Source organism: Triticum dicoccoides, chromosome 6B (assembly GCF_002162155.2).
Source record: "Triticum dicoccoides isolate Atlit2015 ecotype Zavitan chromosome 6B, WEW_v2.0, whole genome shotgun sequence".
Taxonomy (NCBI): Eukaryota; Viridiplantae; Streptophyta; class Magnoliopsida; order Poales; family Poaceae; genus Triticum; species Triticum dicoccoides.
The window spans coordinates 477,519,028-477,538,362 of record NC_041391.1 but is presented as its reverse complement, the minus strand read 5'-3'; the positions used below and the strand labels follow the sequence as shown (position 1 = coordinate 477,538,362).

At 46.0% G+C, this 19,335-nt stretch overlaps 1 protein-coding gene across 2 annotated transcripts; it reads left to right on the top strand.

The window, feature by feature from the left end:
- Nucleotides 1-5,211: 5,211 nt before the first annotated feature.
- On the top strand, nt 5,212-8,509 carry LOC119326126 (protein YABBY 4-like). Of its 2 annotated transcripts, none has more exons than XM_037599829.1 (7): nt 5,212-5,998; nt 6,141-6,314; nt 6,390-6,597; nt 7,192-7,240; nt 7,346-7,421; nt 7,782-7,853; nt 8,001-8,509. In XM_037599829.1, exons 1-7 carry the CDS (start codon nt 5,888-5,890, stop codon nt 8,085-8,087), a joined length of 777 nt encoding a protein of 258 aa, XP_037455726.1. In that variant the 5' UTR covers nt 5,212-5,887; the 3' UTR covers nt 8,088-8,509. The 2 variants fall into 2 exon arrangements, with proteins under 2 accessions (XP_037455726.1, XP_037455727.1); XM_037599830.1 differs by having other exon boundaries at nt 5,217-5,998; nt 6,390-6,573.
- Nucleotides 8,510-19,335: the final 10,826 nt, after the last annotated feature.

The window sequence follows — 19,335 nt, the reverse complement described above, 5'->3', positions numbered from 1 at the left end:
GAATCCTACTAGGACTAGGAAGTCCTAGTAGGACTCCACACTTTGGGCGCGCCCTATGAGGGCCGGCCTCCTCCTCCCTCCATCCTTTACATACGTGGCCAGAGGGCACCCCATAGACACACAAGTTGATCTTTTAGCCATGTGGGGTGCCCCCTCCATAGTTACACACCTTGATCATACCGTTGCAGAGCTTAGGCGAAGCCGTGCGCCGGTAGCATCATCATCACCGTCGCCACGCCGTCATGCTGACGGAACTCACCCTCGGCCTCAACTGGATCAAGAGTACGAGGGACGTCATCGAGCTGAACGCGTGCTGAACGCGGAGGTGCCGTACGTGTGGTACTTGGATCGGTTGGATCGCGAAGACGTTCGACTACATCAACCGCGTTATTGAAACGCTTCCGCTTTCGGTCTACGAGGGTACGTACGTGGACACACTCTCCCCTCTCGTTGCTATGCATCACATAGATAGATCTTGCGTGATCGTAGGATTTTTTTTGAAATTACCGCGTTCCCCAACAACACTGGTGCGAGCCATAATCGAGCGCCTGGAGGAGGAAAAAGACTCGGCAGACGGCTTGGGGAGGAAGAAGAAAGCTGGATGGCTGTTGGATGTTAATCCAATTCTCCAAAAATGGACCTACATAGATTTTTTTTCTCTAGATGCCCTACACATAGTCGATCCTTTAACCTCACATCATGGTCCCACGACATTCTTTTTGGAAGAGGGGAATACATTAATATCACGAAGATAACAATTACACCGAGCCTCTGCACCTCTAAGATGTCGCAAAGACATCCAGGATGCACACAACTAAAGAAGAAAATAAAAAGAAAGAAAAAAAACAAAGGTTACTCGAGTCCAACAATGCATCAGTATCTGTAGATCTTGGTCATCTAGACGTTGTGTCTCTTGAGTTTCATCCAACAATTTATCAACGTGAATGGTTTGTCCTTCGTTCTTTAGTATAGAACAGCAACACATTCAGACTATACAACGTGATGATTATCAAGTTGGAACTTGAGTGAATTAATGAATTGACCAACCTGTAAAGTAACAAGAGGCAAAACTTACGATCTCCGTGATTGATGACTTGACCAACCTGTAAAGTAACAAGAGGCAAAACTTACGATCTCCGTGATTGATGCGCTCGGTAGCCACCTTCTCTCCACTCGTGTAATCTCACCACAATACTTCATGGCGGAGTTTGAGATGGTGTACCACCAATGTTCTTGCGACTTCACATTGTGATCATGAATCAGGTGCAAGTTGTAAGGCGCGAAGTGCTTTTGCCCATGAAGTCAAGAATGCACATTTAGCCAAAACACTATGGCCCCTTGCTTCATGCCTACAAAGTCCGCACTTCTGGCCAAGCACACATCGCACAACAACTCACCATCCATCACCCGGTACCCCACCATCGTGCTTGCTTCAACGAAACAACAAGAACTTAAAACAAAAACTCAATGGCATTACGATGGACACTTGCCGAGTGTGGTGTCCAGCATGGATTACATCGGCAGGTGCGGAGCATACCTGGTTGCGGACAGATGCGGGGTGGACGGCAGCGTAGTCAAAGGCGGGCGGGTGCGGGGGGTGGGGGGGGGGTCTGCCAAGGCCTGGGCTGCGACCGGAGTGGTACAGTCTTGGCGTCAGGCTAGGAGGGTGCGAATATAGTGAAGGGGGGAGACATAGCGGGAGAAAAGTGGTCAGAAAGAGGAGATTTGAGTGGATCGGAGGTGTTCATGGATATTCGCATCCATGGATATTTGCGGCACCGTGTTGAAAGATAAAAAAAATGTCCAAACACGTTGGTCCGGATGTTTGCAGATGATTTGAGGGACTGTTGAAAATGCCCTAAGGGCCTTAGTTTAAGACCGTGGAAGCGGCTCCGTTCTAAGAAAACATCCTGAAAGCTACTAGTCCCTGCATCTGATATTCATGGAAACGAACACCGATGTACAAGGACCATGACGCTGGCTCGGCAAAGGTCGTTTTCCCAGTGACAAAACCTCAGGTTTCCCACTCAAGACCACTTTTGCAGTTTGGCTGCAGCGGTGGAGGGGGCTCGATCACGCGGTCGACCATGGAAATGCGCACGGTGAAAACGACGTGCGCCGTGCACGGCAATCCACAGGCCAGCTTCGATCGATGAATCGATCGGTCAGACCCACCTAGGTAGCCCTGGTCGTGCGCGGTGCATGCCTCCATGAGATTCTTTTGTAGCTCGCGCCACCCTGGTCTGCCCCGGCCGGCTCCAGCCGCTGATTCTTCTTGGCATTGGACATGGCGTGTCGTGTCGTGTACACGACCATGCGTCACAAGATATTTCCGTCGCGTGCCCGTGCGTAGTGGCCGGCCGAGCCAGGTCATGTGCCTGGGATTGGCATGCACTTTACGTCAGCCCCCTTTACACCGCGCGCGGATGCATGCACTACGCACAGTCAAAGCCGGCCGGCGGCCGGGCGAGCCATGTATGTGCGGCCTGCTGACAGCTGGGTCCCACACGCAGGGCTCGAATGGGGCGCGGAACACTGTGTGGAGTCTCAGGTGCGTACGTGCATGCTCGGTCTGTAGATCCGTAGATGTGATCGATCATCGGACGATGGAGCCAGGAATCAGCATCCACCACGCACAGGCCGGGCATAGCATGCACATGCACTCACCGTGCATGGATCTTATTTTTATTATAAATTTTACGATTAGAAGGATGACGCAAACACACCACACAAACTAGATATGGAGAACATCTCAAAAAGAAAAACTAGATTTAGAGAAGAAGAAGACTTTATCAAAGATCTATCTTTCTCGATCACCAACTTCTCACCTACTTGAGTTCTCCCATTTCTATCATAGTTTTAACCCGCTATAGCCTTTTCAGCAGGGTGCCGCTAAATGGTCGTCTTCACAAATAGCCCGCTATAGCTCTGCTATTGCTGATTTGGAGGATCACGGTTATTTTTCATAGGCCGCTATTTAAAACATTGATTTCTATCGATATTAGGCCCGTGAATCAACATTTTTTTGGCCCAAACCCGTCCTCGGGTTTCAAACCGTTCCCATGCCCGTACCCGGCTAGGTGCGGGCCATACCCACTGGTAAAAATATCCATCTCGGCCATCTTACCCAATTCACACTTCACCATGTATTTTTCAGCAATTCCATATATATACACACCATTTCAGCATGTATACTTCAACATTTCAGAACATATATACCACATTTTAGCTGCTCAGCACATATATATCATGATTTGTTGTGTGATGGAATCAAAAGAATGGTATTAATTTTCAGAAGTGGGTAGCAATAAGCACGAACCAGATGGCACTAAACAATGTCCAAACACGTTCATAAATTAATGAGTAACCTGTAAGTGAACTTTTTAGAGAAACATTCACATATGTTCTTTTTTTCTAATTAGAAGACAAACAAGAGGTACACAATTTTCTCTATTTTTATTTTATTGAAGACACTTGTGCAGCCCCTACTTTGAAATGATCAAATGAAGGAGACTATATCATAAGATCAACAAAATCAGAGACAAAGTAGTGTGTTCACAAAACAAGGTCAACACATTTAAACAAGATCATCCACATGGGTAAGGGGAGGGGTTTTCGGTCGCCGAGGCTAGCAATTATGTTATCCTAGGGTAAAACAGTTTTTCATCCTTGAGTGAATGACACATGAGACCTACCTGTTAGAAAGAATTAGTAAATGAGTATGCGGATAGGCGGTCACGAGGGTATGGGTATGGCTTTCCTGCACCCATACCCGGCTTACCCGATGGGTATATTTTTTCCAAACCCTTACCCTAATAGGGTTTTACCCGGCGGGTTCGCGGGTTGCAGGTACCCATTGCCATGTTGAGCCCCTGATAGTTTCCTCAATTCACTATATATGCTCGGAACAAAAACTTCCAAAATGCAAATTTTATAATACATCTTTTAGCTATGAAAATTGCTATTTTGTCTAACTTTGATAATGATCTATGAAAACTATTTTTTATTTTTTCAATCAATAGATATTTTTGCACAATAATTATTCTAATTTGGACGGACCGGTGAACGTTTCTGCTCGAGAATCTAGAAAGTTGTTTTATCTCCCTATTCTTGCGTTTTGTACATTAGGGCATGTACAATGGTTGATAAGATAGTCTTATCTTAAGTCTTGCATGTAAGTTAGAGATGACAAAAAAAGATGTCTACAATGGGTCATTTCTTAGTCTTATCTTCAATAACTAGTTATTCCTAAAAACGTGGTGAGACATATTGTACTAAGAGATCATCTTTTGTCTTCTCTTAAATAAAAGAAGACAAGCCTTTCCTTACGAGTTCTCTCTCCTTCACCTCATCATTTATCCTACGTGTCATTCTTAAGATAGCACCATTGTACATGCCCTTATATGTTTTTTAGTAGGAGAATGCAGAGCTAATTTTCTCGTGTTGCAACGCACGTGCGTATTTGCTAGTAGAAATAAATATCCATCGAAAGACATCTCACAAGCACGCATGCATGCACGTACGCGTACGTACGGCCTGTGTCCGCTAGAACATCAATCAATATCTTCAACTCGGGCGACAGTACACGGGGGGGCATAGTATTGGCAAAGGCATCTTTGTCCCGGACGGCCGGGCCGGCTTCATTTAAATCCCGGCTCCCTCTCCCTGCCCGGAAAAATGAAGCCAGACAAGGGTCAGACGGTGTCCCGCGAGCACGCTCGATGCATGCCAGTACACCTACTTTGCAAAGTCGACGTACGTACGTACCCTAGGCGCGTGCATGAGTGCTCAAAATCAAAAACCGGCTCGTGTCACGTCGCCATAGCTCCACAAGCTAGCCCGTGCCCCTACACGTACGACGCAGCAGCATCGATGTACTATACGTGTAGCCGAGCAGTAATGAGCTACTGGGAAGGAGTAGCCAGCTACAGGGTTTCCTCTCTCCCTCCGTGTATCTCTCTCGCGTACGTACGTGGTCGCGGCCATGGAATTCGAAGATGTCGATCGCGCTAGTAGAGGGAGGGAGGGAGAGGGCGCGTCGTGGCCGGCCGGGCCGGGCAGACCGGCCGCATCGCGCCACAGTCGGCCGGGGCCCGGCGATCCCCACCACTCATTCCCCTTTTCGGTCATAAATAGTCTCGAGATACCCGCCCGGCTGTGGGCGGAGACACACGCCAAGGCAAGAAGAGAGCTAGTAGCGCTCGTTGGCCTCGGCCCCCCATTCCGTCCCACTGCTCGCTCCCACCCCACCCCCAGTATAAACTTACCTGCAGTCCCACCCGGGCATTCTGTCTCACTCCCACCTCATTCCCATCTTCTTCTCGCTTTGTCCAGAGCTACATCCTCCACCACCACCGGCCCATACCGCCTCGTCGCCCCCTGCCTTTCCGTCGTTGCTCGCGGCAAGTTCCACATGCAGTAGTAGTACTACTACTAGCAGATACTACGTGTTTTTGTTTTGTTTTGTTTCGGCTTTCAAATCAGGAGCAACGACAGACAGATCCGCGGCTTTCTCGAATTGGGCTTAGCTGCATCCATCCATCCTGCAGGTCCATCAAATCAAATCCGAAGGGAAGCTAGAGCAGCCACCTACCCAGACATCAAATCACCTCATCACATCAAATCAAAGGGGACCAAAAGGATATCTCTACCTCCCCTCCCCTCCCCGCCCCGCTCGTATAAAATCCCCCTTTCTACACACCCGCAATTCCTTGCTTCCTCAATCTCGACTCATCTCTCCATTGTAGTGGTAATTTCTTGCGATCCGTTCGAGCACGATCAAAGCGAGAAGCCACCCACACACATACTTAGCCGTAGCGGTGGTGCTACTTGCCGCCGATCGATAAGCAGACTCAGGGCATAGCGGCTGCTACTACATACATTCATAATGTCGTCGTCCTCCTCCTCGTCGGCTGTCTTCAACCTGGACCACCTCGCGCCGTCCCCCACCGAGCAGCTCTGCTACGTCCACTGCAACTGCTGCGACGCCATCCTTGCAGTATGTGCCGTCCACCTACCGACAGCGCTTGCTAATTGCTTGAAATATTAGCATCACATCCTAGCCTCGTTTCTCCTTGTTTTTAGCTTTCTTGCTGGTTGGTAAGTTTGTAAGGAGTGATCAAGTTTGATGCCCGCATCAGGTCGGTGTGCCGTGCAGCAGCCTGTTCAAGACGGTGACGGTGAGGTGCGGCCACTGCGCCAACCTGCTCTCCGTCAACCTCCGCGCCCTCCTGCTCCCTCCCGCGGCGCCTCCGGCAAACCAGCTCCAGTTCGGCCACTCCTTGCTTTCCCCTACTTCCCCCCATGGCCTCTTGGTAAGTCCTTCCGATCTGTACTTATGAGCCCATATACCGACCGGTGTCTGCGTACTTAGGTCTTGTTTGGCGTAGGACGAGGTTGCGTTCCAGACGCCGAGCCTACTGATGGACCAGGCGAGCACCAACCTGAGCGGCTTCACGGGCCGCAGCAACAGCAGCTGCGCCAGCAACCTGCCGGCGATGCCGATGCCTGCCGCCAAGCCTGCGCAGCAGGAAACCGAGCAGTCGGCAAAGAGCGCCCCATCGGCGAACAGGCGTAAGGACCAGCTCTTCTTGTCAGGTTCTTTATATTGGTCTTCTTTCATTTGCTAGCTATACGTTAGTCAAAGCAAACAGCCCACGAGCTTGGATGTCGTTCACCTCGCACTGTTCGTGGGACGAAGGAAGCTGCCCCATGTACTCCTCTCGGTCTGTCGATATTTGCTGCACATTCTTTGTTGCTTAGCTTTGTTTTTGTTTTTTTAGGGTTAAGGGTCTTATCAACATGAGGCACATACTTATCACCTCGATCAGTATTCAGTAGTGTCATGTCCTTGAAGTTTAGTGGATTCGTTATACTCCATGATCATCTAGGTAACTTTTTTTCCCTTTATCGAAAAGAAAATCTAAATACCTTTTTTAGCTGTGTGCTACTACAGCGATAAATGAGCAAGATAGGGAAAAGAGATCATGTTAATTGATATCGTAGTGTTACATGAGATCAATATGGGAGAGATAACACCAAGACATACAATCATGGGTACCCATGCTTGTCTCCGATCTGTGTGCGTGGTTATGTATAGTAGCGGAACCTAGGTAAAAGCATGCACACCCATTCGTTCATGTCTTCCTGCGTATGCTGATCCGAATCTACGATGCCAATTTGTCTATGCAGCTCCGGAGAAGCGTCAGCGAGTTCCCTCCGCCTACAACCGCTTCATCAAGTAAGATCTTGCGACGATCTATCGATCTATGTTTCTGCGTACATATGCATGCATGCTGTTCTTGGCGTACGTTTTCTCACGCTGTATGCTGACGATTTGCGACAGGGATGAGATCCAGCGCATCAAGGCCGGCAACCCGGACATCACCCACCGCGAGGCCTTCAGCGCAGCCGCAAAGAATGTAAAATCTCTCCTCCGCTACGCTACTGCAAGTGCATAGTACCTAGTAGGAGAGGTGTAGCTCCTAGCTAGATAGCGCTGTTTGCGTGTCGTCTTGATTTGACCGGTCGCCTTACGCGCGGTGTCAGCACGGACACAGGGACAGCTTGTGTTCGGCCGCTTGCGAGCAAGATGCCGAGCGAACTCTGTGCAGCATCAGTGCATGCACCGGTGCTTTAAGCCACCACACAGTAAATACCAGTACTACAATGCATGCATGGGACTATGGGAGCTAGATAGGGTTTGTTCAGATTTGTTTCGACAAGCTTCTTTTTGCTAATCCAAACCTGCTTATTTCTTGGCATGTTGTTGATGCAACCAGTGGGCCCATTTCCCGCACATCCACTTCGGCCTCATGCCGGATCAGGGATTCAAGAGGACCTTCAAGGTTCAGGTACTTTAGCTTTTATTTACGGTTTCCTAAACCCTTAGCCTATCTACCACTGCACTTTCAGGTCTTAATTCATCAGCATGTGGGTAGCTCTGAAACCGGAGCGAAGTTTTGTAGTAATTGCAGGAATTAACGGTTTGTGATTTGCAGGATGGCGCCGAAGACATGCTTCTCAAGGATGGTCTCTATGCTGCGGCGGCCGCGGCGGCTGCCAACATGAGCGTTACTCCACTTTAATTACCTAGCTAATGAGCAAGCCTCTCGAGTTCTGCGAACGTTCGAAGTTAGCTAACTCTCTTCTGCGGCTCCAATCTAGGGTTCCTTGTTAGATAGTATCATCAACATCGCGTGTGTGTTAGATCTACTACTTTCATTTCTGTCCGTTTGGGGCCTGGAACGGAGAATCGAGTTGAATACCTAGGTTTCTCAGTTGTCATGATCATCTGTTTGGCTATCTATAGGTGTAGTGAGTTTGTCTTCTCTATTTCCATTACTTCATCTTTTCCATGTTTATCTTTTCACTTCCACAACTTCTTACACCTATTCACCTGTAGAAAAGTAGGTGTGTCTTAAGAACATGTTTTCAGCATTACTGATGTATGTCTTTCCTTCCCTTCCATGTATTTTCGGTCAATGGAAAACAATCCATCTTCATGGAATAGCTGGCTTGCATCTGTATTACCTAAAAAGACGTATGTATTTTATCCTTATTTATTTCAGTTTTACAAAATAAATTTGATTGAAAGCTATTAAATTTGAATTTTAAACAAAAGGGAATCGATTAGAATCTGCTTAATTTGCTGGAGCTCTGATATGATCCACCACCTCGCCCCCGTAGTTAATGAGAGAAAGAATATTTACATACACCAAGTAAACATTTATAGTTAGGAAGTCAGAGTGAGATGAGAGGGTGCAAACAAATATACATCTAAAATTTACTTCGAAAAAAGTAGCAACCACTGTGTATTTATAAAGTTATAATGATTAAAAATATCCCCTTCATAATCTAAATTTCTCAAACAACTTATCTCATGATAAAAACCTAGAATTGGTATGTGTAGCATACGGAAATGTCAAATGCTTGAGGTGAAAAATATGCCTATACATGTTAGCTCTTGATTATCACAGAATTAGCCCATATTTTGGAACTATGAAATATTCTGTGTACAAAATATTTAAGTGGACTAGAAGATAAACCGCGTGTTGCAGTGGGAACACTGCCAGAAATAGGTAGGCTCCATACATGCATAAGAGCATCTCTAGCAGACCTTGTATTATGCCTACACGCATAACCCGTTTGCAGTCTCGTGTATATTAAACTATATATTTGAAAGAAAAAAACTTTCGCGGAAAAAATTGCAACCACACTGATCATTCATAGTTCATCACATACTACATGATCATACATACTACATGATACTGCTACTACTACTACTAGAGAGGGGTGGGGGGTCTGCGGGCTCGCGGCAGCTACCAAAATGGACGAGCTCGGCTCGCAGCAGCGAGGCCGACGCAGTGGAGGAGCTCGGTCATCGTTCAGTCCTCCTCGTGGGAGCTAACGAGGTCGATGTACTTCTTCTTCTGCTCCTCACGGATGCGCCGCCACTCGTCGTCCTTGTCCTTCGCGGCGAGGTTGGCCGCGACCACCTGCTTTCACAGGAGCTCTTTGATCTCCTCGTCGCGGCGGCGGCGCTCCTTCTCCTCTCGCAAGCTCCGTGCGGCAATCACGGCGGCGGCGCTCCTTCTCCTCTCGCAAGCTCCGTGCGGCAATCGCGACCGCGTCGACATCGCCGCCGATGTAGTCTTCGGGACCGATGACGCCTCAGTGCTGGATCTCCTCCGGCTCCCGCTTGACGGCGATGAACTCGCCCTCCTCCCACTCCTTCTTCACGGGGAGAAGCACCGCGCCGGAGGTGAGCCACGCGGCCGAGGATGAGCCCGCGGATGAGGACGAGCCTGCGGCCGAGGAGGGCGTCCGCCCGTGCCGGCGGTCGTACTCCTCCGTCTCGCGACGGAGGAGCCTTGACGGTGGCTAGCTCGAGGCCTTGGTTGGTCCGCTTTTGGCCTCGCGCTTCCTTGCGCCGTCCGCGCGGACACACCGCTCGTGCTCGGGGTCGCCGCCCCTGCCGGAGCTCCACATACGGCCCCACATGGCGGCTGGATGCGGAAGTGGGCTCACCGGCGACGAGAAATGAGAGGGAGGGAGTGGGGAATCACAGGGAAACGCGGCGGCGGTGGGATAGGATTTTGACTCGTATCTGCCCCGCAAATCCGTAGTTATATAGCTTTGGCGGTGAGGTTTGTGGGCTGCGGTAAAAAAAATTACGGGTCGAACGAGTATACGGGCTCTGTTCTAGCCAGAAAATTGGGCCGAGCCCGTATACTCGCCGGAATTATGCGGGTTAGCGCGTTATACGGGGTCTGCTAGAGATGCTCTAATTAGGTTGATGCCCTGAATAATAGCAAGGATTAATTATGATGATGTGGCAAACTGGCAACCATGCATGATTCGCTGCTGTGCGGAAAGCTCGCATGTATGGTAAAAATATGCAGACTAGACTCCTTGCGCCTGGAGTGTGTTGTTTTCTTTCTTTTTTTTGGGCTTGTTGAGCTGTGCCCTCAGCAGAACCTGTTTACTATGTTGTGAGACTCGGGTGGTGTGTGTGTGTGTGAACTTGCTTCGGTTGTATGTTTTGTGGCGGTTTGCTTTATTTATAAAGCGGGGCGAAAGCCTTTTTCGGTAAAAATATGCACTGACTTAGTAGATTGATAATGAAGCAAAGAATCTGCATAATTTGTTGGAGCTCAGATATGATCCACCACCTCGCCCATGTAGTCAAGGAAAGAAAGAATATTTACATACACCAAGTGAACATTTATATTTAGGAAGTCAGAGTGAGATGAGAGGGTGTACAAAAATATACATCTAAAATTTACTTCGAAGTGACTAGTAACCCCCGCATATTTATAAATTTATAAAAATTAAAGATGGACGTTAAGGAACTATCAACGTACTGTCACACCATCCATCTTGTTATTTTCCTGACATTTGATGTGAACTATGGAAACGATAAGGCTGCTTCTTCTAAGCACACCATCATAATCTAAATTTGCCAAACATCTTCATCTCATGATAATAACGTAGAATTGATATGTAAGGTATGTGGAAATATCAAATACTTAAGGTGAGAAATATTCCTAAGTGTTACTCTTTATGATCTCAAAATTAGCCCATCTTTTGAACCATGGTATGTTCTGTGTACAAAATAGTTAAGTGAAGATAACCCTTGTGTTGCAGTGAGAACATTGCTAAAAATAGGTAGGCTCGAGACATGGATAATTAGGTTGATGCCATGAATAATTGTGAGGATTAATTATGGTGACGTGCCAACCATGCACAATTTGTTAATGGGGAAGGGTCGGATGTGTAGAAAAATTGGTAATGGCTTGGAAGGTTGATGATGTGGCGAGCACACATGATATATTGACTTGGAATGGCTGCTTTTTTAGGAAATATAGTTAGTGTGTTGTAACTAATTTTTTTCAAAACGGAGGTAAAAGAATTGCCTCATCGATTAATTAAGAAGAAGAGAATTGCCTAGTTAATCTATGGAAAACCGGGCTAAAACCGATACAATCAGACCATAATTGGATTACTCACCAATCATGACCCCACGAGCACACGTGCAACCCGCCAAACCCTCCTAACACACAATAACTCCCCACGCTTGAACACCACAATTTTGAACCCGACAAGAACATCCCAACAAAAGATAGTGGACCACGCCGAAACCACAATGACGACCCAAACCGGGAGGATGAGCCGAGGGACCGGGAATCATCTAGTAAGCAGCTGCGGGCACCTTACCTATGGCGCCACTCTTCTTACCTTTGCACCTTGGTGACTTCTCCTTCACTATACCGGTCTGAGGGCAATCACTCGCCTTCTTGTATTTGCCCTTGAATGTCGTTCTCGTCGGGAGGCAAGCAATCGCCCTTCCAGTTCCAGGGCTAACAGTCTCCACGCTAGCGAGCAAGTCACAAAGCTCTTTTGCAAAGAGAGCATCGGAATTATCCTTCGGCGGGGGTGGAATGGATGCAGAAGCCACATGTGAATGCGCATGCGAGTTCTCACTAAGCTCACATGTCGAGGTTGAATCATGTCCCTCACACGTGGTCGCATGCGTGTCCACCATCATATGTTCCACTGATAGAGGCGAATCAGAGCTCGCACATAACACTTGAACCTTGGGCATCACCTGCAGCACCGGAGGCACAACCACGGCAATGGTCCCGCCCTCAGCGGTAGATATCACAGTGGGCAAGGCAGATGGCGGTGATGAGTTGTAACTATTTAAGTATAGAGGATAATGACAATGCATGCAAATAACCATGCATGGGTTATTTTGGTTTTATTGTGTGCTGTTTACACTTAATGGTTATTGTAACCTCTTGGATATCCATGTTATTGTTATACCTTAATCCATATGCACGTTAATTGCTTGTTAGACCCTAGAAACCCAAACCATATTAGTACATGAAATGTGCTACTTGCAAAATTACATCGGGTATTGCCATATGCATTACCAATTGCTAGGATAAACAATGTCATACATACACCAGATGTATTCCGATGGAATATTCATACATCATGGTATTTTCGGTAAAATCTATGTATAACGACTCTTGAATCGCAAAGTCATTTTTTCGCCGCGTGGAAGCATGTGTCTTTGATCTCCGAGTGCAATCACTTGGAGGCTGCGGTGCCGGCTATATTGCCCTAGTTTGGATGTCAGTTCGAGAGTCGTGAGCCTTGGCATTTAATTTTTACTGTGGTTGATATACCGCTCAAAGCAGTGACTCTCACTTGTAATTTCTTCTGATATGCTTTGTATGATAATAGTAACTATGTAATAAGATGGCTGTTTGCATCACCGCAATGCAAGGCTGGGATTTTAGGATTAACGATTTAAATAAATCACCAATTTCGCATGAGGGCTAGCTAGCTACTGCCTAGGTTTGAAAATATTTGAAGTTCTAGGTTTGTCCTAAGTCCAATCCCTTAAGTTTGACCAACTTTGTAGAAAAAGTTGCCAATATCTACAACATAAAATACATACAGAATGAAATATTTGTTATATTGAATCTAATAAAACTAATTTGATGATGTCGACGTTAGCACATTTTTCTACAAACTTAAACACGTTTGACTTAGATCAGCTATTTCAGAATAACAAACAATATGATTTACATTGAAATGCAAGTCGGTTACCAAGGAAATGAAACCACAAAAAATCATATAAATTGTTTTTCTAAATCTCTTTTTGATATGATTCTTTATTGATCGCTACCAAGTCTTGTAGTATGATTTGACTCTTTTTTTGATAAAGGGCTTTTTTATTGTTTCATAACATAGCGTCGAGGAATACAATCATGATGAGTATAAACCCGGTCTCTGTACAACCAGAGGATGCACAAATTTTGGTTTAACATCACACGTGTAACACATATTTGGCATTTTTTTACTCCGTACTTTACATTTATTATTGCGTTACAAACTGGCCATGTTCGATTTTATAGGCTTAAAAAATACGAGTTCGTTTTCGTTTTCCCGGCGGACCGGCCGACTGCGCCGATCGACCCACATACCATACCACATGTAGAACCAGAGGGCCCTGTTTTGTCGTGCCTTTTGTCTCCCTGGACGTACGTCCCGGGCCAGCCAGCAGGCAGATCGAGACCCAGAAACCAAGAGGAGCGTGACGAGAAAGAGGCGCCCACACACGCGTGCGGCCCCTACGACGGGACGTGTGCGGCGTGATTGCCGTGGCGTAGAGTACCGTACCGCGATCGGGCGACCGATGGATGATGTCGATCCGCCGGAGCCGTGTTGGGGCGCGCGCTCTCATGCCGTCGTGCTCATGATGCCCGCCGGCCATGAGGTGACTAGTGATACTGATCCCTGCCGTCGCCTGATCGCTGATCAGGTCTGAGCTGCGTGCGTTGGACCTTGCGCTCGTCGGTGGGCCATGTAACCGGACCCTTACTCCGGCCCATTTATTCGGCTGGACAGCCTGAACAGAAAGACACAAACCAGCGAGCAACTTGTTGACTAGAGGAGTTCCTATGTGACGCATTTTGCGTCAAAATGCTGCACTTTCGCACAGGCACGTCGTCGGTGCGCTGATTGGGCCGGCCCATTGCAGTGCGCTGCAAATACCAGGTGATAAATTGCAAAAAATAGTAGGGTGCGACGGTTGGGAATCCAACTCAGCACTGGCGACTCGCACGCGCACCCTACTAGCCACTAGGATGGACGAGCTCATTTGACCAAACTGCAGCGTGAACCTACAAGAACTAAAGAAAGTATAAGACTGTTTGAAAAACATACTTTACGATTTCCCAAATAGCAAAAACAAAAGGTGCATATTTTATCAAACGCGAACACTATTAGTTTTATTTTACAAATTTTGAGAAAACTCAAACATTTTTCCAACACACAAACGAATTTTGGAGACGCGAACATATTTTTTTGGAACGGAAACATTTTTTAAACTACCCAAAAAACTGAACAGGAACAATTTTTCAAATTTCAAAACAAAATTTGGAAACACAAACAACTTTTGAATTTCCCAAATATTCTTGGAATTTGTGACATTTCTTTAAAGCACAAACATTTTCTAAATCTTAAGAACAAATTTTGAAACAGAGAACAAATTTGGAAGCACGAACAATTTTTTAAAGCATGAACAATTTTTGAATGTTGAGAACAAATTTTGAAATGGAGAACAAATTTGGAAGCTCGAACAATTTTTGAAAGCATGAACAATTTTTGAATCTTGAGAACAAATTTTGAAATGGAGAACAAATTTGGAAGCACGAACAATTTTTGAAAGCATGAACAATTTTTGAATCTTGAGAACAAATTTTGAAATGGAGAACAATTTTTTAAGCGCGAACAATTTTTGAATGTTGAGAACAAATTTTGAAATGGAGAACAAATTTAGAAGCGCGGACAATTTTTTAAAGCATGAACAATTTTTGAATGTTGAAAACAAATTTTGAAATGGAGAACAAATTTGGAAGCACGAACAATTTTTGAAAGCACGAACAATTTTTGAATGTTGAGAACAAATTTTGAAATGGAGAACAATTTTTTAAGCGCGAACAATTTTTGAATGTTGAGAACAAATTTTGAAATGGAGAACAAATTTAGAAGCACGGACAATTTTTTAAAGCATGAACACTTTTTGAATGTTGAAAACAAATTTTGAAATGGAGAACAAATTTGGAAGCGCGAATTGAAATGGGAAGATTTTTTGAAACTCCCAAACATAATTTGAAATGTGAACAAAAAGAAAAGAAAAAAAGAAGAAAAAGGAATTGAAAAATGAAATAAAGAAACAGAAAAACGAAGAAAGAAAAAGAAAAAAATAGGAAAAGCAACAAAGAAAAAGCAAATAGAAAAAACCAGTGAACAATTTTTGAAATGGAGAACAATTTTTTAAGCGCGAACAATTTTTGAATGTTGAGAACAAATTTCGAAATGGAGAACAAATTTAGAAGCGCGGACAATTTTTTAAAGCATGAAAAAAATTTAAATGTTGAAAACAAATTTTGAAATGGAGAACAAATTTGGAAGCGCGAATTGAAATGGGAAGATTTTTTGAAACTTCCAAACATAATTTGAAATGTGAACAAGAAGAAAACAAAAGGAGAAGAAAAAGGAATTGAAAAATGAAATAAAGAAACAGAAAAACGAAGAAAGAAAAAGAAAAAAAACAGGAAAAACAACAAAGAAAAAGCAAATAGAAAAAACCAGTGAAAACCCGGTTCAAGAACCTTCTAGAAGGTTCCCAAAACCGTTCAGGAACCCTCCAGAAGGTTCCCAAAACCGGAAGCTGCAGCGCCAGCGCTATCTCCTAACTGGGCCGGCCCATCTTGATCGCTATCGCTAGCTCTCTGTGCGAAGCCTCGACAAGTCGACGCATCGAGCGTCCAATAGGATTTTCCATTGACTAGGGCTTCTTTGGGAGCTTCATAACGATCAGCGCCATTTGACATGTTATCAGCTGCCTGGCATGTGTCGCGTTCTGGGCGCTTTCTTCGAAAAAAGTTATTTTTTCGCACGTGTTTTCGGCTTTTTAAACGGGTTTTTTTGGTTTTTTCGACGTTTTGGTTTTCCACCAATCTTCCTTAGCTTTTGGGACAAAAAAATTTCAAAAAAAATTGCGCGATAAAATGCGTTTTTTTTCTTCCGCGAGAGGCACGGCATTGCTTTTGAGAGAGGCACAACCATGCCTCTCGGAAACGAAAAAAATGCATTTTATTTTTTTCTTCCGCGAGAGGCATGGTTTTGCTTTCGCGAGAGGCACGACATTAGCTTTTGAGAGAGGCACAACCATGCCTCTCGGAAACCAAAAAAACATGTTTTCTGTTTTTTTTTCACCAGAGGCACGGTTTTCTTCTGCAAGAGGCACGATTTTGCTTTCGCGATAGGCACGACCATGCCTCCCGGAAACGGAAAAAAATACGCATTTTCTTTTTTTTTCCACGAGAGGCACTGTTTTGCTTCCGCGAGAGGCATGGTTGTGATTTCGCAAGAGGCACCGTCGTGCCTCTTTCGAAAAGAAAAAAATCCGTGCTTGCGGTTTGGTTTTTTTTATGAAAAAAAAGTTCGCTAAAACATATCAAATAGGATCTAGTTTTGAAGATCTCGACGCGAGGAATCCAGCGGTGAAAACAATTCAAGATTTGGACACCCGGTTTAAGAGATAAAACATTTTGAATAACCGGATCTACGAAAAAAAGGAAAAACTCCCAGGTTGCAACAAGTGGCACATGCAGCGCGCCACTTGTCACAACTTAAAAAGGTGGGAGTGATCTTTGCAAGGAGTACTCCTAAACTAGTGATTTTGCACCAACCACCCCGGACCTTCCGTACATAGTATGTCCCATACACCACAAATCCAGTGGATACATGGAACTAATTCGGAACCGCCTGACACTGTCCACTACATCCGACCCTATAGTTCGAACTCATCACAAATACTTGATTGACCAAATCCATCGACCTTTCCCCGTGATCATCCTCCTTGTCCCACATCCATGCCATCGCCATCCTCCGATTTTGCTATGCGTCCACACTGCCGTCCTCCTGGTCCATCATAGTCGTCGATGCCTAGGACGTCGTATGCCCGCTGCCATCGACAATGGCTCGATAGAGTTTGTGGTGTCCCAGTCACTGGGAATAAAATAGAGACCATCACCCACAATGATCGGCGTGTCAAACAACACGCCCGAGAGAAGGTTGAGAAGGAGGTTGTAGCAAAGAACAACCTTGACTTGGAGTTACCCGTGTCCGCCATGCTCGTGCCCTCGACCGCACTGATACGTCCCCAACGTATCTATAATTTTTGATTGTTTCATGCTGTTATATTATTATTATTCAATGTTTTACAATCATTTCATAGCAACTTTCTATCATTTTTTGGGACTAACCTATTGACATAGTGCCCAGTGCCAGTTGCTGTATTTTGCTTGTTTTTTACAACACAGAAAATCAGTACCAAACGAAGTCCAAACGTAACGAAACTTTTTGGAGATTGTTTTTGGACCAGAAGACATCCACTGGGCCAATGAAGTACCAGAGGGGTGCCCTGAGGGGGGCACAACCCACCTGGGCATGCCTGGGCCCCCAGGCACGCCTTGGTGGGTTGTGCCCACCTCGATGGCCTCCCGCACCACCTCTTCGCCCTATAAATTTCCAAATATTCTAAAAACCCCGAAGGTAACCCTAGATTAGAAGTTCTGCCGCCACAAACCTCTGTAGCCACGAGAAACCAATCTAGACCCCGTTTTGGCACTCCGATGGAGGGGGAAATCATCACCGGTTGCCATCTTCATCATCCCGACGGCCACTATGATGAGGAGGGAGTAGTCCATCCTCAGGGCTGAGGGTTTGTACCACACTAAAAAATACACTTCTGTGATGATACGTGTTTGTCACAGTAGGTCACGTTTTTTGTCATGCATGTACATCCATGACGATTTTATGACAGAATCAAGATAGTCATACCTATGCTGTCGTAGAAGTGTTCCATGACATTACCAAAATTATCACCACGGAAGTGTCCACTTCCATGACGATAAATCGCGCGTCATAGAAGTGCTTTCGTCAACAGTGACCAACACGTGGCATCCACCGTAACGGAGTGTTGTTAAGCTATCGGGTCCGGTTTTGGATCCGGTAACCCGTTAACAACCCGGACCAATGGGGATTTTCCACGTGTAAAATCATCATTGGCTGGAGGAAACACGTGTCAGCTCCGCGTTGGCACAGGTGTCAATCATCCAATGGCGAGATGCGCCTATGATATGTGGACACGTGGACCGGCCCATAAAGTTTAAATGGGCCTGCCCAACTAAAGGCCCACAAGATTTTGCGGACCATAATGGGCCGGCCCAGCTAAAGGCCCATGAGATTTTGCGGGCCATAATGGGATGGCCCAGCTAAAGGCCCATAAGATTTTGCGGGCCATAATGGGTCGGCCCAGGTAAAGGCCCACAAATTTTTTGTGTGCCATAATGGGCCGGGCCGGGTAAAGGCCCACAAGATTTTTTGTGGATCATAATGGGCCGGCCTAGCTAAAGGCCCACGAGATTTCGCCGGCATTAATGGGCCGGCCCACCTGTAGGCCCACAAGATTTTGAGGACCCTAGTAGGCCGGCCCATTAACTGGCTGCCATGTTTTGGGCCAAATGCCGGTCCATATTTGATCCGGTCCATTAATGGCCTGCCATGTTCCGGGCCTAATAATGGCCCACATGAGATCCGGCCCGTTAAAATCCTACCACGTTTTGGGCCAAATTACGGCCCAGATCAGGTCCGGCCCTTTAAGAGGCTTTGGGCTAGATTATGGCCCATATCAGATTCGGCCTGTCAACTGGACGCTATGCTTTTGGGCTCACTTGCTAAAAGTAATTCGGCCTGATATTAGTTTCGGCCTGTTAAGGGCCCATTTAATATTTTGGCCCTATATTAATTTTGGCCTGTTAAAAGCTCGTCATATACTTGAGCCTAACTACGGTCCGGTTTGCATCTGGACTGCTCGCAGCCGATAATCTGATTGGGCCAAACAAGGACCGAGACAATTTTGGCCTGTTAAAAGCCCATGATTTGATTCGCACAATCATGGGCCGGGGTCCATTTCGGGCTGCTGCCGGCCCTGAGCTGTTCGGCACGTTTCAGGCCCAACCTACTTCTCATCCTCCTAAAATCCCATTGAGTTTTCTTGCTAAAAGAGGGCTGGCGGTTTACTCGGCCTATTAAAGGCCCGAATCTACTAGTGGGCCATTTTACTTTTGGCCTTTTAACGGACCAAGATGATGGGGCCCATGATGCAGATCATACATCGTGATTGCATGACGGCCCGATTATGTACCGTAATTTTACGGTTTGGCCGGTTTACTAAGAAAACAGGAT